At 37.4% G+C, this 20912-nt stretch overlaps 1 protein-coding gene across 1 annotated transcript in view; it reads left to right on the top strand.

Moving 5' to 3' along the window:
* Positions 1-20912, top strand: part of PPFIBP2 (PPFIA binding protein 2) — an 89428-nt gene that overhangs the window by 52149 nt on the left and 16367 nt on the right. Inside the window, exons 5-9 of the mRNA XM_074149202.1 lie at positions 1328-1459; positions 9437-9529; positions 12006-12114; positions 15414-15475; positions 17930-18005. Coding sequence (XP_074005303.1) covers positions 1328-1459; positions 9437-9529; positions 12006-12114; positions 15414-15475; positions 17930-18005 — 472 coding nt within the window. The remainder of the gene's footprint in view (positions 1-1327; positions 1460-9436; positions 9530-12005; positions 12115-15413; positions 15476-17929; positions 18006-20912) is intronic.

Here is a 20912-nt window from a genome sequence, read left to right as displayed (position 1 = left end):
TGATGGAAGAGGAAGAGATGAGAAAAGGGTGATGGATAGGGCAGTTTCTTGATCATTCAGTAAAATCAACATAAATCCAGAATAACTATGCCAACTTCAGCTAAGTCACTTCCATGTAATTCAAAGCAGAATCTGCTGTTATTTGGTGGGTTTCACATGATCAAAACCAAATTACAGTAAGGTTTTTTAACCACTTAGAAACCTATGGTTTTTTGCAAAAATTAATTAGGCACTTGGAAAGTTAGGTATTGATTTTTTTTTTTAGTGAGGTTTAAACTCCTAATGGACTTTTTTTCTCTTTGAAAATGGAGGCCAACAGAAGGGTTTCCTGTAGATAATACACTCTATTAATTTGGAAGATTTTTTGCTTTGCCTTTCTTGAAAACTGAAAGATGCAATGAAGGTGTGAATATTTAACATTTTCCAACCACAGTGATACCACTCTGTCCAAAGCATGCCTTTCTCCAAAATCTGAAAAACAAGCTCCAGCCACAGAAGCAAAAGTCATGGCCAACTCATTTAGACATTGCCTTTTAGATTCCAGTTAGAGCATAACAATTTTCATTCAGTGCTATTCAAAATTTAACAAGTACTACGTAGTGTAAACTTTTAAGTGGTATTAGCGTGACTGCAGGAATGTGGCTTGTCTTTGGTGCTCTATTTTGGTTAGGGTGCTCATTCTGTAATACACCCCTTATTGAATAACACATGATAAGAAGTTCTAAAATGGTTCATTGTAATACTAAAATGCAGCTTTGTCTAATGAGTATTTTAGGAAGTAGCCAACTGTTTAGTGATGTGTCGTGTGAAGGTCTCTATGGCATTATGTCGGTTTGTGTCTGTTCAGCCTTAGTATTGTTTTCCGATTTCATGTCTTGCCCAGGGTTTAACTCTGCCAAACATTTTCTTGAAATAGGGAGGGGGACACAGTGGTTTATTGATTAACACAGGAGAACATTTACGTGAATATAGCTGCAGAACTCGAGAAACACGCAGTTCAAACAGTTCAAAATGTACACATTGTAAAGAGAGGTAGAGAAATTTGCTTTCATATGAATTTGCCAATCACTCCATTATTATTTTTTTCAGTTAGTTTTTCTGCCTGCAGTAAATGCTTACGTTGGTTTACCTTGCTGCTTTTTTTTTTTTTTTTTGCGTTGTAAAGCAGTAGCAAGTGTGACTTTTGAAGAAGAGAAACATTTTGCTTTCATATTCAAAGCGTTAAACACCGGGGTAGAGACTTTTCTGTGGGTCTGTCAGTAAATCACTTAGCATTCTGGCAGTGTTCAAATAAATAACTGGAGAAAACGTTCTGCATTGCTTTTAGGAGTTGCTAAGTCGAACATCACTAGAGACTCAGAAATTAGATCTAATGGCTGAAGTTTCAGACCTGAAGATTAAGCTGGTTGGTATGGAAAAGGAACAGAGTGAATATGAAGAGAAACAGAACAAAGCTGAGGTGAGTTTCTTTCATTAGCTATTAGCTTATCTTCTTTTTTTTTTTTTTTTCTCTATCATGTTTCTATGGTATGCTGTCATACACCTGAGCTTTTGACCTGAAATCAGCACGCAATAGCATTTTCCGTGCTTAGAGCACAGTCCGTATCATTGATCCTGTGAATTCAGTGAGAAATATGGTTACGCATTTCTGGGATGTGGTTTCTTTTCGCCTCTCTCATTATACTTCAAAGGTTGCTGTTTGGCTTTAATCAAGGCACAAAATCCCTTCCAGAAAAGAAGCACACATTACAACAGGCATCCACATAACCCTTTCCTTTCCACAGGAGCTGGACTGGCACAGCCACATAAGGACAACCAGGGCTCTTCTATTTCCTCATTTCTGTGGCAGAGAAGACTGTCAGCTCAGTAGTATCGGGATGCTACAAACACTTAGAGGGTGACCTTTGGTGATTTTAATGCATTCGTGGTACTTGGGAAGGAAAAGCAAGGGGTAGGGCCTTTCCCTCAAATGAGCCTTTCGCCTTGTGATTACATAATTAATAGTGCAAAAAAATGACATGCGTTTGGGGAAATTCTAACCTTTACTCCCCTTCAGATGTGGAGAGTTCTGGACATCAAAAAAGCTTTGCTTTTTACCATATTGGTTAAGAAAGAGAGTATGAAATGGGGAATTAGATGAACATTTATTTCATGGTAGTGAGCGGCAGGTGGGAGCTGGGAGGGAAAGCGATTTTAGAAGACAGTAATTCATACGAACTGCCATGTGTTGCCCTACTCAGTGGTTCTGTGAGGGGACCAACTTACAGGAGAGGATTACTTGGCAAGGGAGGATTACTAGGTCCCAGATTTATCCATGTTGACAGAAAAAAAGACCTTCACGTTCCACATTGATTTAGGAGAATTTGAAATCCAGGCAGTGTTAGAAAACTCTTTGCTCTCTATAATGTTGCTAGTAGAATATTTGATAACTACACATAAGTAATTTACCTGCAGTGACATCATATGTTTGGGGTGTGTTTGTTTTTTGACTTATCCTCTGAAGTTTTCTTTAGAGATTAAAAGATAGCTTAAAGAGAGCAATTTCTGGCAGAGGTTGCAAGCCAGAGAGGCACCAGCTGCTGTTTTTACCATCTGTGGCCTTCTCATGCTCTTTCACCCATAATTGTCAGTGTCTTGTGTACAGAAGGTGTAAGCAGTCTCGTACTACCTGAAGATCTAAACGGGTCTGTGCAGTGCCTAATTGTTGCAGATGGCAGCCTGCTCCCAACAGCCATCTTCCCAAGAGGCCTTCAGCTCTTCCCATTACATGTGCAGTACTAGGACAAGGCTGCTTAAATTATTGCAAGACATGCCCGGTTGGGTCCAGGACACGACTCCTGGAAAGCAGCAACGCGTTTGGGTGTGTTTGCATTGACAGTAGGTCTCAGCCTGTGATGAGCGTGAGGATATCGCCTGTGAAATTCTTCTGCCACAGCAACAAGGTGTGTGTCCCCCTTGTGTGGAAAAGTTGAGCTTTGTTGGCCTGGAAGCCTTTGTTGTATTGCTAAGTGATAGAAAACATTCCTGCTGAGATGGAAAAGGATTCTAATCTGATGGAGAAGTTGAGAATCATTGTGTTAAGTATGCCCTGAATTATTAACTACCCCAAGATGTGATTACATTTCTGGCCTGTTGAAAGTTGCAAACCTTTGTATACAAACCAAGGAAAATGGATGTTGTTAATTAAAAAACATTTTTGGTTTGCTCATTGAGTGATTTTTAAAATTATTTCAGATTGTCCTGAATAAGTGTTAATCCAATTTGTCAAGATAAACAGGGGTTGCTTTCAGTCAAACTGGATGCTTACTTGAATTCTAATGCTTTAACCCTATTTTAGCTCCTTTTACAGTAAATTTTACTGTAAATTTTCAATACAAACACAATTTCAAAGAATCAGAATGAAATTAATAAATTTTCTTTATACTTTTAGACTACAACTGATGCTTAAATTTGGTAATATCTTTGAGTTTCTTCCTGAACTCCTTGCCTCTACTGCCCAGCTACATCTTTCTAGTCAATAAACCACTCCTGTGTGTACGCCAGCAGTCTACCTTTAGTTTGCCCTAGTTTATGCGTACACAGTTGTGTTGTGGTAACCTAATTTCTTCAAGTGACACAGTTCTCCAACCTGACAGTGACTGAATGAAATTAGTCTTGCTGTAATTGTATCTCTGAATGTCATGGCTACTACAACATGCTCTTAAAATGTGTGATGCCTCAAATGAAATTGCATTTCGTATTTTTACATAAGTGGAACAAAGCTATGGGTGACAGAGCTAGAGCCTTTCTTATAGACTGTAGCTTGCCAATTGCTACTTTCAGGTCCGAGTTTAGGGTTGACACAGGTGAGCAGAACAGTGATATTATAGATTTGCTGCTATCAGAAGTAATAGTCCTCAGTTTTCACCCTGGTGTGTGTGTTAGAAGCATCCAGTAGTTAAACCATTTTAAACAGCCTGTTAATTATATTTCATAGCTGACCCTGCAATTTCTAAATATAATAAGGGGTTTTAAAAATGTTGAAATTAAATGTGATATTGCAGAATAATTCAGCTAAAACATATTTGCTCTGTACTCTAATTTTGTGTCAGCTTATTTCAGAGCAGCTGTTTCCAGTCACATAGAATTTATCCGTAGAATTATTTCTCTGGTTGGGGGGAAACAAAACAAAATAAGATATCTTTCTAAATATGAGCAAGTTTTTAACATGTCAGATTCGCTTCACTTTATCTTGTGCAGCTGTGGTTGAGTTTTGGTTTTAGTTAGCAGCAAAGAGCTTATCAAGCATCTCTGACCTCCTCTCAAAGGTATTAATTTCACACTGAATGCCACTTGTTTCTGGCTCTTCCAAAGCACGTGCTAAATTTAAAATGGCATTTATTTATATATATAACTTAGGAACGAGGAGAATAGCTGCTTGTAAATGGACAGTTTCACTCTTGGTTTTGTTATTTTAATTCCTTCTTTGTAGAAAAATGTTCTACTCATACTGCAGTGATGCTTTGAAGGTTTCTGTAATCTCACCTGAGGGAGTTTCTGTAGCTTTTCTCTGACCCGAGAAGCCTAGAAATTTTGGAAATGTGTTTTCTTAACGTAGCAAGGTATGAGAGAACAGCATTATCAAGTCATTAATGGCAGCCCAGATGCCTGCTCTACCTGAACATAGAGAAAAGGGACCTGTCACTATCAGGAGACTGCAGGAATTGTGAATTTCACCTTAACCATTTAACAGCCCTTCTTCTCTCCTACTTCTTCTTTACCAGCATGGGATAAGTTTTGTGACTTCTCCTTTTTCATACTGAAGATCTGAAGCTTGCTATAAGCTGTTGGGAAGTGGTTTGTGGCTCTTGTGTGGACACTTCTGAATTAAATATCTGGTTATTGCAATGTCAGAGAAACTTGAGTCAGTGAACCGCTGACTCCCACTGGGGAGTTTGGTGTGTTTTCTCACCTGAATCAAATTCAAGATATAATGTTAGTGTTAATAAATTTCCATGCTGTGAAAGAATGTCAAACATGAGAAGCCTTTTCTCCCTTGAAGCTAGAAACAATTGTAAAGGCATACATTGCAGCTGGAGTTCATCTGTTTCTCCTCTATAGACCTCTTATCCTTAACTAGCATAAGGATTTCTGCCATTTCTGTAGTGTCAAGTTTGCTCTGAAGGAAGCCTGTGTGGATGCAGTGTTTCCCATTCCCATTTTTAACGTGAGGCAAAAGAGAAAAGAATTACAAGGTGGCAGCAGAAGTGTTTCTGAGCTCTCCCACATTGCCACAACTGGAGCAGCTGTCAGTTTGCGCTCAAAAGTCTGTGCATCTTTGTTTGAGCAGTGGTTCTTCAGAACCTCGTATGAGTTAACAGTGTTCTCTGTCAAAGACGAGCACAGACTAAAAACCTTGGTGCTTCAAAGAAAGCAAGGGAGATGGATGTGTGTCCTGATGATTCCAGTCTCCAGTTGGTACTGCCCAGTGAGGCATCTAATTGTGGACATGATGGTAAAAAAGAAACAAAATCAAAGCATGGAAGGTGGAGGAATTATGGATAGTATCTAAATTATACAGACAGCTAGTCCTGTGGGTGTTCTGCTTTGCAGCGCTCTGATAAGAGGATGTGTTAGCTGCGGGGACGCTCTCCTCACCATTGTCCTGCTGTATGGCTGCAAAGTGGTTAATGCAGTCACTGAGCACACAAAGGATATGGTTTCACCTCAGGGAGCTGATACTGGAGGACACTATCTTTTCTTACCCAGGCAAAACACGGTGGTCTGTAAAAGACTAGATACTGCAGAGTTGACATGCTGGGGCCCAGTACTTTTTCTAAATTTTTTGATATTTCACGGACCTAATCCTCGTTTACTTGCATAAAAGGTTTGTTGAATGAAAGAGGATGAGCATCAGACTTTGTGAGCCTGATTGAGAAATAACATGTATAAAGTGAAAGGATGCAACTGCTTTTCTGAATTTTGTATTAAGCACGGTGCCCTAGTAAAATACTTAAGTGATGTGAAACTCTTGCACCTGTCTGATACATACACTTTCGAAAGATAATCTCTGTGAATATTTAAAGTTGTCTGTGGATGTTGATACAGTTTGAGGTAGGTTGTGTTACATACTTACCTGGTCAGAATAGTGTCCTGTCCTTGCAGTAGCTGTTTCCTAACATTGAGATTATTGGTTCACCAGAGAGTTGAGATTACAGGAGGACTGTTGTGCATAATAATAAAGAAGATACTAAAAAAAAAGAAATGCCATGTCATCTATTGTTCTGTCCACTAAAAGCTTTTTCACTCCTTTGGGAGATGGATTCTTCTCATCAAATTTATTCCACTTGAGAAGACAGAGAAATCACAAAGCATATGTTGTTAGCATACATGAAAATTAAGAGAAAAGAACTCCAAACTTGTAACACCTGAGGAAATACTTGTCACTATTTCCTACTGAGTTAGGGAATTTAAGTTAAATTTTATATAGATTTTTAATACTTCTCTTTGGTTTGCTTGCTTTCTGTAGCTGGATTTTTTTGTGTGTATCACCTATACATACAAATCCAAGAAGCTGGCCAGCAAATCGGTGCACTTAAAAGTAATTTCTTTTTCTTCTGTGGTATCCTTTGATTTCTCCTAAAGGTTGCTTAACTCTTTCTCCATGACAAGATACTGAGTAGCTAGCAAGCTAGGTAATGGAGTTATTTTTCTGACCCATGCTAGACCTGGAAGCAGAATTACTTTACGTAAATTCTGTGTATAAATTGTGAAAGAATAGGTTATGGCTCCAACTGAGCACTTAGCAATTTCTTCCTAGTGGATGATTTGGCTGTGTAAATGAATGTAATCAAGTCCATTTCAGAGAAAGTGTGCCTCTGAGCCAGCATATTTAAATATGTTGCAGTTTTTCCCAATATCTGTCTTCATGTGACTGGATAAATTTCCAAAAATGGGCCAAATTCTGATCTTCACATTAGGATCAGAATCATGAATTAGTCTGGAATATAAATTTTGTTCTATTTAAACTGTAGCTTTGTGCAATATTCCAGATTTATACTCATTCACATCTACTTCATCAGAAGAGAAACATATAGCCTGTTTGTTGCTGGTTTTTTTTTTGTTTTTTTTTTTTTTTTTTTAGTTTGCCTTTGGTATCCTTCATGCATTTCTGTGTGCTGCAACTGTAGAAGTGCCTTCTTTGCATCATTTTCTTTCTCACTTTTTTTCCTTTTTTTCTTTTTTTCCTTTCTTCTTATGTTTTCAGTCAGTAGTGAACCTGATCAGTGAGCTACAGGAGCAGATGTGTAGACTGCAGCTGGAAATTAATAATAGAATCCAAGAAAGAAAGTCTCAAGATAGGAAACCAGACTTGACACCTAATGGTCCTCAATCTAGTCCAACATCAGTGGTAGCGACTCTCAGCCAGAAGAATTGCTCTTGGTGTGATGTACGAGAAGTACACCTTAGCAGAAGCCTGTGTATTGCCTCTTCTCTTCCCTTGCAGAAACTAAATTTTGCTAACCAGAGCTATGTTGTGAATTATTGGCATTAATCTTTGTGGCTTTCATTAGCAAAGGTCATAAAAATTAACAAAAAATCCCCATCCTAGACACCCCAGCCCTGATTATTGGGACAAATTTGGTCACCATTGATGTCTGTCTACTAAAGCACAGGTATCTGTAAGGCCCAGTCGCCTCTTTCAGGTTTTTTATGATTTTAATTTTACTTGTAGGTCTGTAGTGTTCGTGTGGTATGGATTGCTTTTTTTATTATGGGGTTTCTTTGTTTGTTTTTTTTTTTTTTTTTTTCTTAGTTGAGATATTTCTGTTTGACATGGAGCATGCTAGCATGGTTTGGTAGTTTGCTAGTTTTCTTCAGGATAATGTCACCCTAGCCGTGCATGATGGTACACCCTAACCAGTCCTCTGAACACAGATTGTTAATTCCTGAATATCTTAAAAACTTAACACAGGTATAAAATACAGTTTAAGGTAAGACTGTCTGAAATGTATCCTTTCTTTTTCTAATGATACTGTTAAAGTGAATGAAAAGAGCCATCTGGTCTTACATTTAAAATAGCAAATCCAACATGTTTTTGTTTATTCTCTGACATTAGCAGTTACTAGAAAAGCATTTTTGAATTTGTGTTACAGATCCTAGTTATATTTGATCAAAACTATGTCACATGTCAAAACAAAAGCTACTTTGCATAAACTGCTTAAATTTACTGAATGTGGAATGATAATGGTATGTCTGAAAAAGTCCATTTTAATATTTGCTTTTAAATTGGTTTGCTTTAGTTGCCACATCTCTTCAGTTAAAATTTGGATCCCCAGAACTCATTTTATAAATAAACTGCTTGTATTGTGAGGGAGTTTTTTAGCAATTTTTCTCATAGGTTTATTTTACAGAAATAACTCATTTGGGTATGATGCATGTTTTTCAAATAGTGCTATGTTTTTTCCTTAACTTGGCTCTGTCCAGAATTAGTTAGTGAACTATTAGACTATAGTGCAAACTGCATAGTGGAGAAATAATCTGAGAGTCTAATCTGGAAGTCATTCAAAATAAACATTAGTCCAACATATTAGTATGGTTACTTAATGTGTATACTATACTGGATTCCAAAATTGGGTTACACTTCAAAATTTTTCCTTTTATTCCTTTCCTTGGTTCATTTTAAGACGTTTGGTTTCATGAGAGCTCCCTCAAGGTTTTAATACTGTTGTCGTTCAAAATGAACAATAGGATATAGTTCTGTCAAGGAAAGGGAGAAGGGATGTTTAAGAGACAGCTTTGTCGGAGGAACAGATGGAGATGTCAGGAACCCTGGCGGGCTGCGGCTCTAGGCTGCATCAACTCAGTTTGCAAAGTGGCAAAAATCATTGCTGAAAGTAGCATATTTGGAGTCATATTTCATTGTATGTCTATGGTATTAAATGCCTGGAACTCGCTGGATACAGTTTAGTCTGAGCGTTATTTTTCTTGGTAAGTAGCTTAAACACCCATTTGGGGAGAGGATTGTTACTAACTAACTTTAATGAAAGTTAGTAAATTTTTTAGCGCTGCATTTTTCTGCTTACTTTCTGAGATGGCTGTAAAACAAAGCAAAACAAACACCCAAAAAAAACCCCAAAACCCCAGCTCCCTGCAAAAAACCCAGCAGTTACTGTTATATAAGATTGCAGTTGTGGATTTTTTGGCTCGTTTTCACTGAGACACACCTGACTTTACCAGGCTCAGCTGTCTTCCTTAGCATGACTGAGAAATTTGCTCATAATTTCAGGTGGAAAGTTTGAGAAGAGTATTCCTTATCTCAGTTCAAAATAGTTTTTGTCGTCTTAGACTAAGACGCAATTTTTAAAGTGGTGGTTCAGGCATGATCATTCAGGACTATGGAAAATGAATATATACCAGAATAATCTTACTTTTAGCTGCTGTTCTTCCTTTGCAGGGTTTGCTACAGGAACTTAGACACCTCAAAATTAAAGTGGAAGAACTGGAAAATGAAAGAAATCAATATGAGTGGAAATTAAAAGCAACTAAAGTAAGCAGAGTACTGGGTATTTACTAATGACAGACTTATTTCAGCTCCACTTCTCATCAATATTTACTTTCGTTACAATTGCTTTGTGTCAGGGCCTACTATAAAGTCAAGTTTTCTTCAACCGTCTTTGGAATAAGTATTTTGAGTTACAGTTTTTGTAGCTGCTTTTTGTGCCCTTTGCTTCCTCCCTGCAGTTTCCAGTCTTCTACCTTTTTGCCTTTTTGTAATTCCTTTTTTTTTTTTTTTTAAAAAAAAAAAAGACATTTTGACTTACAAAAGACCTGTTCTGAGGAAAGGTTGTCTTTGAAGGTTTTCTGTCTTTTATTTGTGTAATGGTGACGAGCCTCTGTGGAATATGCTTTCCAAACTGAAGAGGCAAGACATGCAAAGTTGGTTGGGTGTTCACTTACTATGGAATTTATTTTAATAGACATTAAGCCCAAAATACACCATTAGATCATCTGCTTTGACTTCATGTATATCGAAGTGTATAGTGGCCTTACCCTTCTGTTGACCTTAAATCCTGGAAAGCTGTTGGATCGTAATCCGGAGAAACTCAACATATGAAACATTTAATCATTTTTCCCAGTAATTAATTTTTCTAGTTAAACATTCTCATTGTTAAACAGTTGTACTGTAATTTTAGTTTGAATTTTTAGCCCTTTTCCACTGGATTAAAAAACAGCTTTTTTTTTTTTCCCTGCTGAGGTACACTTTTGTGCTGCAATTGCATCTCCTTTCATTTGTATGGTACTATAATCCCTGCTCATAAGAATGACTGTCTTTTTTGAGTTGTGGTTGGATATTAGAAAAACATTTCAAATTATTAATCTGAGTTTTCTTTTTAATACCTGATAGCTTGATCCACAAATGACAGCTCGCTATTATTTGTATTAGCATTTCTTTCTTTTGAGAATTCTTAGATGAATATTGAAATTTTGCTATCATGTCTTTTCTTATTAAGATAATAACTCTTGTATCCATGAAAATGTTTTCTCTGACGTGGTGGAAATGAAGAGTCTTTGGGAAAATATTTTCTCAAGCAGTGTGTGGCCAGCTGCCAGGACAGATAAAAATGACGGAAAGCGTAGGAGCAGAATGAAAATAAGAAAAAGAGTCATGAAACCCATTGACTGGGAGAAGATTCAGGACTAGAAAGGAAAAAAAGTACAGGGAAAGAGAGAGGAAGAAGAAAAACAATTGTAAAGATGACAAGAATGGGGAATTAAAGGAAAAGAAAGCATTTAAAAGAGCTGTGAGATCAAATAGACCAGGGGAGGCAAATCCAAATCTGGTATTAAGAGGTCTGCAGCTTTTGTCTTCCTGTTGTTCCAGCTTCTTAGATGAGAAATTGGAATATTTCCATGGCTGGATATAAAAAGAATATTAGTCACTGGGAAGTGTAGGAGCCCTTCAGAGATGCAACAAGGCGGATTCCTCTATTCCACACAGAATTGCAGGCAGAGTGGTGATCTTTTGCTGCCATCCAGCTGCTTACTTCCTGGTGAAAATAAGTTTGTGTAGTAATCTACTGTTTGGGTAATGTTATTTGGTGTTTCGCATTATTTTCCTGCTTTATTTTAGTATTTGAGAAACTGGTCACATTTTTTTGTTGTTTCTTTTTTTTCCTTTAACTGCAAGGAGGTTTAGTATGCTTTTTCTGGGGCAATGCAGAATATTACATTTAATAAATGCTTTAAGGCTGCTGAAGAAAATCTTAATGAAGCTACTTAGGAAAGTATGCTGTTGGCAGTTTTTCTCATAAGTAGAAAAAAGAGATGAGAGTTGCTGTATTTCAAGCTGGACAATCACAGCATATTTTTCCCTCTGTATTGTTGAGGCCTCTAGTGTGTGTGATATTCTATCCCAATCTAGCAGCAGCACAAATTGCAGTAAATGTAAATGAACCAGTGATAAGTGGTTGCATATATGTGGTGTTTTCCAAGCCGTGCTTTGCTTCTATCCTGTTTGTTGCATGTGATGTGAGGGAGAACAGTTTTGTTATGCTGCTGAGAAGAGGATGCAGCATTAATATATTCTCAGTTATGTTAATAAGTAGTAACTAGTATTAAAAAAAAAAAACAGTAGCTTTTAAAAAATGCTTTGTTATCTTTTAGTGGTCTTTATGCAAAACTCAGGACATGCCCTATGATAGTCATTAATATATGACCAGCACTGTAGCACTAAGAGCTTTCCAGAGTTTCTTTACCTATGTGAATCCTTGAAAATTGTATCTTTTTGTAAGTCTTTTTTCTCCAAGAGATAATTGTGTTGGAAAAAGTGAGCTTCTGAAAAAGGAATAGGATAGTAACACCATGAAATGTGTAAGGTTGCTCTAGTGTTTATGAAACGGCCTGAATTGGGAACAGGACATCAAGGAAAGTAAAGTATTGTACTTAGAAGTCTCCTAGTTATAGGAAAGAATCATAGAGAATCGGTGATGATGTTATTCTGAATTTGTTGTACTCTCTTTCAGGCTGAGATAGCCCAACTTCAAGAGCAATTAGCTCTCAAAGATGCAGAAATAGAACGTTTACAATGTCAGCTATCTAGGACCTCATCACATAGTGAAGTGGCAGAAAGAGGTAAGAGGAGGGGAATTAAAATCCAAACCCCTACTGTAATTTTACTTTGGTAGCAGCCTGGCTCAGTATTTCAAAGCAATACAAGGAGATACAAGCATGGACTTACAGAATTTATTTTGGGAGGAAAAATGGTGCAAATTTATTTTGTCTTCTGGTAGAGTAGAGGCCTTTAATGTGTGAAATTCTATCCCAATCCAGAGGCAGCACAAAGTATCCTAAGGGCACTGAGGCTTTTTCTACTGGAATTTAGCTTGTAATTTGCAAGAGTCAATGTAGTTCAGTGGGAACGTGGTTTTTTTGTGTGTATACTTTCAAAATTTCTTTGTAAAATCTTTACAGTTTCCATTTTTAAGGGAAAAAAAAAAAAGTCACAGTAATAGCTAAGCACTGTGTTTTAAATGTCCAAATTCTAAAACACGGTCATTGATTCATGCCTTTACTTTCTTCAGGACTATATCTCATTTAGGCTCCCTCTCCTGTGTAAAGGTGGGATCAGATGGTCTTTCAAAGTCCTTTCCAACCTGGGCTGTTCTATGATTTTATGATAGTGCAGGTTTCTGATTTGAATCTATGCTGTTGATACAGGTCAATGGCAAATAAACCAATTTGTTTAGCCTTTGGTCTCCACCAGTCATGTCACAATTCTTTGAAATATTGACTCCCTGGAGCTTCTGTCAATTGCTGGGCTGTGAACAACACAATAGTAGTGACCTTTTTCTTTTATAATACTGACACTTATCCATGCAGGAGGGTTTGTGTGTAGTTGACAGCAGTGCATCAGCTCAGCTGCACTAACTTCCTTTGTGGGTGTTAACTAATGCTTCCAAAGAGTGCCCTGGTTGAGATGTGACTTTTCAGGTGCTGTGCTACCTCCTTCTTGGGGCTTACCAAGAATCTCCTGACAGGAATTAATGCAGATGTTTCTTGTCTAGAAGACTGTATTTTAACTGTTGTTTATTCCAAATGAGTGACTTAACATATACTTCGTGCTGGTTTCACTCAGCCTCAGAGCTTGTGCATGTAGAGAACTGCATGTCTAACTAGAAAAAAAGTTCGTCTAACAGCAGTGTTTTGTAGAGGAACTCTTCTACTAATAGAATGTTGTATTTTCTATGAGATTCCCTAATAATTTCTGATATTTTAAGGGAAAGCTAGTGGTACGACAATAAATCAAGACCTCAACAACTTTCGGTTTCTGGTAGTGTGTCTGTTCCTGTTCATGCTGAAGATGGGGATGGGTGAAACTGTCCTTGATTCCAGTGGGAGAAGAATCAAACCCTGTACAGATTCTTTAGGCTACATTTAAGTAAACCACTTAGATTATATTTGAATGGCAACAGTATGCAGCAGTAGTAATTCTTCTGCAAAAAACCTACTTACTTATCAGATTTTTAGGCAGTCTTCTCAAATAAAGTTGGAAAATAATGTCAATGTACCCGTAGTATGCTAGAATGCATATTCTAATTAAATTGCAAAATTTATCTAATATGTGCTTTTTCTACATACTCTATTTGACTCTCACCTTTTACCATCGTAGAGGAAGTTTATAGGAGAAGGCTAAAAGAAAAACGTAAGCCTTGCAATTCACTTTTGGCTTTATCTCACTGTTCCTTTCACACAAATTATAACTCAAACGCATTCTGCAGGAATAATTCAATGTTTGTTTAGATTTGGCTGTGTAATTGTAATATACATGAGACACTGCTTTCATTGCTTGCAGCAAGCAGACAACTAATTGCCCTGTTTAGTAAGATTTCACTTCAGAAAAAAAATAAATCAGAGGTTCACAAATCAGACAGTTGGACTTCAAAAGGATATTGTCAAGGTTAACAGAGCCAAAACTTAACCTTTACCTCTTTTTATTTGTATGTACATAAAATCCATATAATATCTGGAAAGATGACTTTAATTGAAAGCCTCCTTCCTTGGAGGGGAAGGATTTAAGACTTTTTTTTTTTAATCAGTGCACTAAATTTAAAATTAAAGTCTGAATAAAAATGTTTCCATACTTGATGTTGTTATAAATATTGTAAGTAAAGTTTGCTTTAATGTGCTTAAAAATACCTTGACACCAGTTCTTTTTGAAGCCTAATATTTATAAAAAGAAATTAGCAGGACTGTGATTTTTAATGGCTTTTTAAGAATCTTCCAATTGCTTGCCCACTGCCTGCTGGCTTTAGTTTTTGATTTGGCTGTGTCTGTGCATGTCTGGTGTTACTAAGTGTTCTCTTTTGCAAGAGAAATGTTGCAGAGTTCATTTACATATTTTAAAACTTAATCATTACAAGGTGTGTATTTTTTAGAATAACTACAAGAAAAACTATTACAGTTTTTGCCAGTAGTCTGGGTATGACATCGTATGTTCAACATTTTGTTGTAAAACTTTTTTTTTAAGATGCTCTTTAACAGTCTTGATTTTCTTTCTTCTCTCTCACTTCATGCCGGCCACATCTGATATTTATAGTTTTTTGTGAAACAAGCGGGTCTGTTTTAATGTCAAAGCATGAATTCCTTGAGTGGCATTTACAGCAGATAAACTATTTCAGGTTCTGTCTCCATCATCTAGACTTCAGTTATTATAGGCTGGTACTGGAGGACTTGCTAGGAATAGCGTGTAGAGAAGAAATGAAAGATTTGGTTCAAAAAAGTTAGGATGACGTGATTAACAACCACATAAATTTTCAGAGAGTGTGTTTTTAATTGATTTTGATTAATATATTCCTGAATAACTTCTATCTTTTAACACTAAATTGTGTGAGGCAATTCTGTATTAGCTCTTGATGCAAATTTTAACTCAGTTATTCTGAAATGTTCTAAAGAAAAAAAAATATTACAAGTTTTCCTCATATCAAACTAGTTTTTGTTCTTTTTCATTTCCAAGTTTCATGAATGTCCTTGAGCTACTTCTCATAAGCTGGCGAATATTTTTGCCAGATGGAATATAATTAATTTTCAATCATACTTAAAATTATTATCTTAAATGTATGTAACAGGAAACACACTCTCATCTTTTGCAAAATAAACTTCAAAAAAAATTTTTTTATTACTTGAATTTTAGAGTATACAGTAATATTATGTAGCCTTTTATAGCAAAACCAGCATGTTTGTGTTGTGCAAGGCTTTTAATAGTTCAGCTTTTGAAAACCTCGAAGTTAAATGTAATTTAACAGTGCATTTGCCATGCCACTGACATGGTTTTGCTTACTCATAAGAACACAAGGAGAGTATCACAAAACATATATTGTTTATACTAAATATAGCAAGTGTATTTTCCTTAAACATTTTAAAAATATTCCTAGATCAAGAAGTTCAACGGTTGAAGATAGGAATGGAATCATTATTGGCTGCAAATGAAGAAAAGGTGAGAAAATAATCCTTGTTCTACATAGTAAGAGTGAAATGATGGTTTTGGTTCTCTGTGATGATCTGAATGACTCACTTTCTGTAAGCGTGGTATTGCCCTGAGTTTTGAATTATCCCATGAGATTGTGACAGAACGTTGATTTTTAAATAGAAGGCGTGGCTGACCTTGCTAACCTGGCTGCAGGACTTGGGAAGCTCATTAAATTCCAGAGGGGAATAGAAAGCCAAGGCTGTAATGAGCAGAATCTCCTGTTTTCTGCTATTGAAAAGATCACTAAGGTTTAGTCATCTCTGGCAGTTCTTCATCTTCCAAACTAATCTGAAGTGCGTTGATATCTCCAGTTTAGATAGTGATATTAAAATAAAGTTAAAGTGGCTTATGTATTGGACTCATATTCTGGGAGAAAGAGACTAGAATTTAAAGAGACAAGGGTGAGAAAAATAAATATAAGAAGAGTACTAAAGTAGAGGAGTAGAGAAATTAAACCTATTAAAATGGTAAATATTGGTTTTGTCTCTTATTGCCTGTATGTTCTTTGCTTGTCAATTGGACAGTTCAAGTGCAGGGTTTCGGGCTCAGTCTTGGAGGATGCTGAATCTCCACTATCAGATGCCATTGACTTACTACATAAATTGTTCCTTATTTTTGGAGGGAGGGTAGGGGAATTAATTCTGGAGGAAATACTAATTCTTGTTTTTGGGATAATAAACCGGGCTACAGGATTTTACTTTACGGTGACACACTCATGTACAATCAAATTGACAATAATATACGTCCCTAAAAAATTCCTTTGGTACGTGGAGAATCTGGACAGCACAATGTTAATTCTGAAGAACATTAATGTGCCTCATAACAACCTTTTGTTCTTTAAAAACTTGAAAAGCCAAAATTAGATCTGGAAAATAAAAGACAATATTATCTCTTGCCAGAGTTATTCCAAGTCCACATAGGATTTTTGCATTTGAATGGAACACAAAACATTGTTGCTTATGTCCTAATATCTGGATACACTCACAGGGAAAGGAGGGTTATTTTCTTGGAAACTGTAGTCTTTAAACTAGTGGACTGATGGTTGACCCATAGCTTCTTACATTTGTATTCAGTGCTCTGTAGTCATAGCACTGGGCAAGATTATTGCACAGGAATGGTTTAGAACTGGCGTCAAAGAAACAGAACAAACTGTAAGACTGCAGATTGCAAGACTGCACAGTTAGTGACAGATAGCAAGAATTTATTATTGAGAATTTATTATTGAGACAGGGAACTACTGGAGAGAGTCATCCTTATGAGGAAAGGCTCAAAGAGCTGGTACTCTTTAGCCTGTAGAAGAGAAGGCTGAGGGGAGACCTTATCTATGTTTACAAGTACCTAAGGAGGTAGAGGATAAAAAGGATAAAGGAGGATGGAGCCGGACTCTTTTCAGTGGTTTCCAGCGATAGGACGAGGGGCAATGGGCACAAGCTGGAACATAGGAAGTTCCATTCAAATATGAGGAAAAACTTCTTTACGGTGAGGGTGACAGAGCCCTGGAACAGGCTCCCCAGGGAGCGTGTGGAGTCCCCTTCTCTGGAGATTTTCAAATCCCGCCTTGATGCAGTCCTGAGTAATGTGCTCTAGTTAATTCTGCTTTAGCAGGGGAGTTGGACTAGATGATCTCTAGAGGTCCCTTCCAACTCTGACAATTCCGTGATTATCATCAGGAGCGCAGTATCATCTGTAGAAATGAGAGAAATGACAGATCCAATCAATTAAATTATTATTACTACCCATTGCTATGCTGTGTCTGTGCAAAAGGCAAGTGCACTCCCTGAATACATGAATCAAGATGCTTTCTGTACATCATAAGAAAGTGTTAGGTGTTGGAGAAAGCGTGGAGTGGGATAATGCACGAGACATTCATGAGACCTCATTTCTTTGGTTCCGTACAGGTTTGACTGCCTAAGTTCAAAAAGGTGTGTTCAAAAGTGGAGTAAGTTTACATGTGGGAATGCAGAACAGAACATATCCTACAAGAGAGGATTAAAGAACATGACTAGATTGTTAAACTAGACAAAACATAAACATGATTTACTTTATGATTACAGGTACCATGCTAACAAAAAACAAACACTGCCCACTTCAGGCAATTGAGGTTCAACGGCAGAATATTCTCTTAACTCTTAGAAGTGAAAGCAGATTTCCAAATTATGCTTCTGTAAATAACTAATTTACTAGTAATGTCAAACTCTTCTCATTTCCTTATATCCGTAATTTTACACTGTCCAGCGGATATTATGTACAATGGCAAATAAAAGGCAAGGAACGTTCTTTGTAAGGTATGTGAGTAGTACCTGATCCTTTTTTTCTGGAAAAAGACCAGGCCGAAGTCACAGAAATGAACGTGTAATACACTATTTCTGCAGGTTGAAAATGTAGAAGTTAAAATATCATTTCATTTAATGCTTTTCACAGGACCGTCGAATAGAGGAGTTAACACTATTGCTCAGCCAGTACAGGAGAGTCAAAGAGATAATGATTGCAGCTCACGGTAAAATGTCTTGTGAATAATTTCCTGATATCAGGTCCTTTAAAAACTGCATGCACTACAACTGCTATTTTTTGTCCTTTTAAATATATGTGTATAGTAATATATATTTCATTATGCATATATTTGTATCATGTTGGAGTGCCATGAGAGTAAATATAAACTTTTTCAGATAGAGAGCGAGCCACCGTATTTCTTGACAAGGCTTGTGTGTTATTGCCTGTAGTTTGTGGAGATTTCCTTTTTGTTTCCTGGGCTGTAGGCAGTACAAAAAATAGGGTCAAATCTGTGTGGAGAGTTAGTTACAACATTACTATTCAGCAGGACTTCTGTGACTGAATCTTATGCTTGACTCCATAAGTCATAACCTAAAATTTGTTCTATATCAGTTAGTAAATCCCTCCTTGGAGCCTAGTTTTGGTGCTGTACGTTGTTTTAGATGGTGTCATTAAGAATTCTGATTGATAAGGAAGGATGACTGATGAGATTACTGCCCCGGTGGTGCAGCTTTGTGAACCGCTCATCAGCTGGGTCTGAAGCACTGCGGTTTACCTTCTTATATGCCAAGGCAATCTGAAGTCCACAACTGCTTTCCTTAAACCACTTTGCTGTACGCTGCAATGGGGCAGGAGCTTTGGCTGCAGAGCTCCTACGTCCATGTAGCTGTGGCTGGGTGGACAGCTGGGGCCATGGTTTTATTAGCATCTTCATGCGGTCCAGTTCCTCCTTGCTGATGGGACTCCTGTAAGTCTCTTTCACAGTGCAGGCCTATGACATACGTCCTTTATGGCCAAAGCATCATACTTCCTTTTTCACTGCTGTTGGTGCCATCCCCTCAGTACATGGGCTGTAGAGGCCAGGCCAAAAGGAAGTATAGCAAGAAGGGTGAAAAGGGGGGAGAGGACAGCAGGATACTCGTGCAGACATAGAATTTGTTGACATAGAGGCAACTAGGAAAGTTCATTCAGATTAGCTAAAGGCTTGAGCTTACAGTATTCTTACTAAATTGCATTATATCCCTCTCAAGAATCTATTATTCAAAATGAAAATGACATTCAGTTTGATTTAAATTAATTCATCTGTGGGAGATGAATAAAGTATACAGATAGGTGGTGTTTGTATGGTGTTTCCTTTGACCATTATGGTATGAGTAACTGGTGTTCACAGTGTAAAATGATATCAGGAGACTTTAGTGGATGATGAACATCAATTAAATAAGTACATTCTATATTCAGCTTTCCTACACCATAGTTCAATTTGGGAATAGCAGTAGTGATCAGCTGCCAGCCAGCCAGCTAGCTAGCGTTGATGACACAATGTTTTCCTTTTATGTCGTGTTTTTTATACAGAATTCATGAAAGGGAAGTTGATCTCAGGTGCAATTTGATATTGTGAGGAGGACTTTTTTTCTTTTTTGCTAAAAAGAGTTGCAATGAACATAATAAATTCTGTTGCCCTTCCCTTCCACTAGGAAAAATCCTGACAGCTGACTAGGCAAGTTCTGGTTTGGAGGCAACAACTGAAAACCCATGGTTGCTTTGGTGCACACAATATTATATATTTAACTTAAAAATCCAGGGAAAAATCTTTGTCCCGTTTATCAGTGATGCTGCAGGAAGTGGAGTGGGTTTTAGGAGAATCTCATTTTAAGTTGCCACCTTAGTTTTCAGTTCTAACTATAGTCTGGGAAACTTGACCTTCTGAAAGGACAGTTTTGTTCAACATAACATCATCACATTAACAAACACGGTATTTTCAGGTCTTGTACGGCAGAACGGAAACTTGTATTTAACACACAAGAGTAGCGAACAAGAGGCAGCAAAATCTTTCTCTGAATGCTCATTTCAAAAACAAACAAAGAAAAAGTACTCTCACTTGAAAGTGTTCTGAAATGAAATCTAAAGGTGTGATTGTAGTTTTTGGAGACATATTTGATGTTAACACCCAAGATAGCTAAACCGCTGGTACCCTGAGAGTAGGTGCTCTCAACAGTAGGTGCCCCCACAGGTGCCTTGGCCACATCCTGGTTGTACGTACATATTTGAGTGCACCATCCCCCTGTGGGACATGGCTTTTGGAGGACACGTGTGCTTGAGCAAGGAACACGCCGTGATGCTCTGGGTTATTGAGTTGGTACTGCAGGGAGTATGATGGTGCTAATGTATACCAGTACTTTGGTACAGTGTAAATAAAAAAAACAAACAGTGATGCTCAGCATAATAAACAAAACCAAAACCTGTGTTAGAACTAGAGCGTATACTGAGATTGTCCATTCTGAGGTGTGTACTGTGATGGCTACAAGATTATCAAAGCCTTATGAGCTTGTTACCTCATGTCTGTTTGTGGGAGTCTCATGTTTAGGTTGCCAAGAAATATCTTGCTGATTATTTATTTTTTTTATTTCTAGAGGTGGATTTTAAAGGTTCCCTTTGAAGTGTAATCCCTGCTTAAAAGCTTTTGGTAGAATCAATGGGTTGAAATCTCCTGTCTCTGATAACTGTTTCAAATAGTTACTTGAGAGAAACACAATATATTGTAAACATTTCTTACTTCGGCTTAAGGCAAGCTACAAAACATGTTGACAAAAGATGACTGACTCTTCACCGTAGGTAGCACATACATTTAAAAACCAAAATCTGTTTTGGATTAAAGTAGGGCAGCTGCTTGAAACAGCCACTGAGAGCCAGGTAAAATGTAAAGGAGCTGGCCTGAACTTGACTATAGGTAGCTCTTTACGTTTTAGGAATTTTTGCTAACTGAAGGGGTGTGTACCAGGAACCGCAGCATAAGATTCATTTCATATCATGAAGGGCCAATGGGCAGTGTCAGGTTTGTCTTGGAGACCGAACGGCTCAATAATGAATGGCTGATAACCAAGCTCATGTGATCTCTCTTCAATAGTGCCAAGGC

This window comes from Numenius arquata, chromosome 6 (genome assembly GCF_964106895.1).
Source record: "Numenius arquata chromosome 6, bNumArq3.hap1.1, whole genome shotgun sequence".
Lineage (NCBI taxonomy): Eukaryota > Metazoa > Chordata > Aves > Charadriiformes > Scolopacidae > Numenius > Numenius arquata.
The sequence above is the reverse complement of the archived record's forward strand: the minus strand, read 5'-3'. Positions and strand labels throughout refer to the sequence as shown.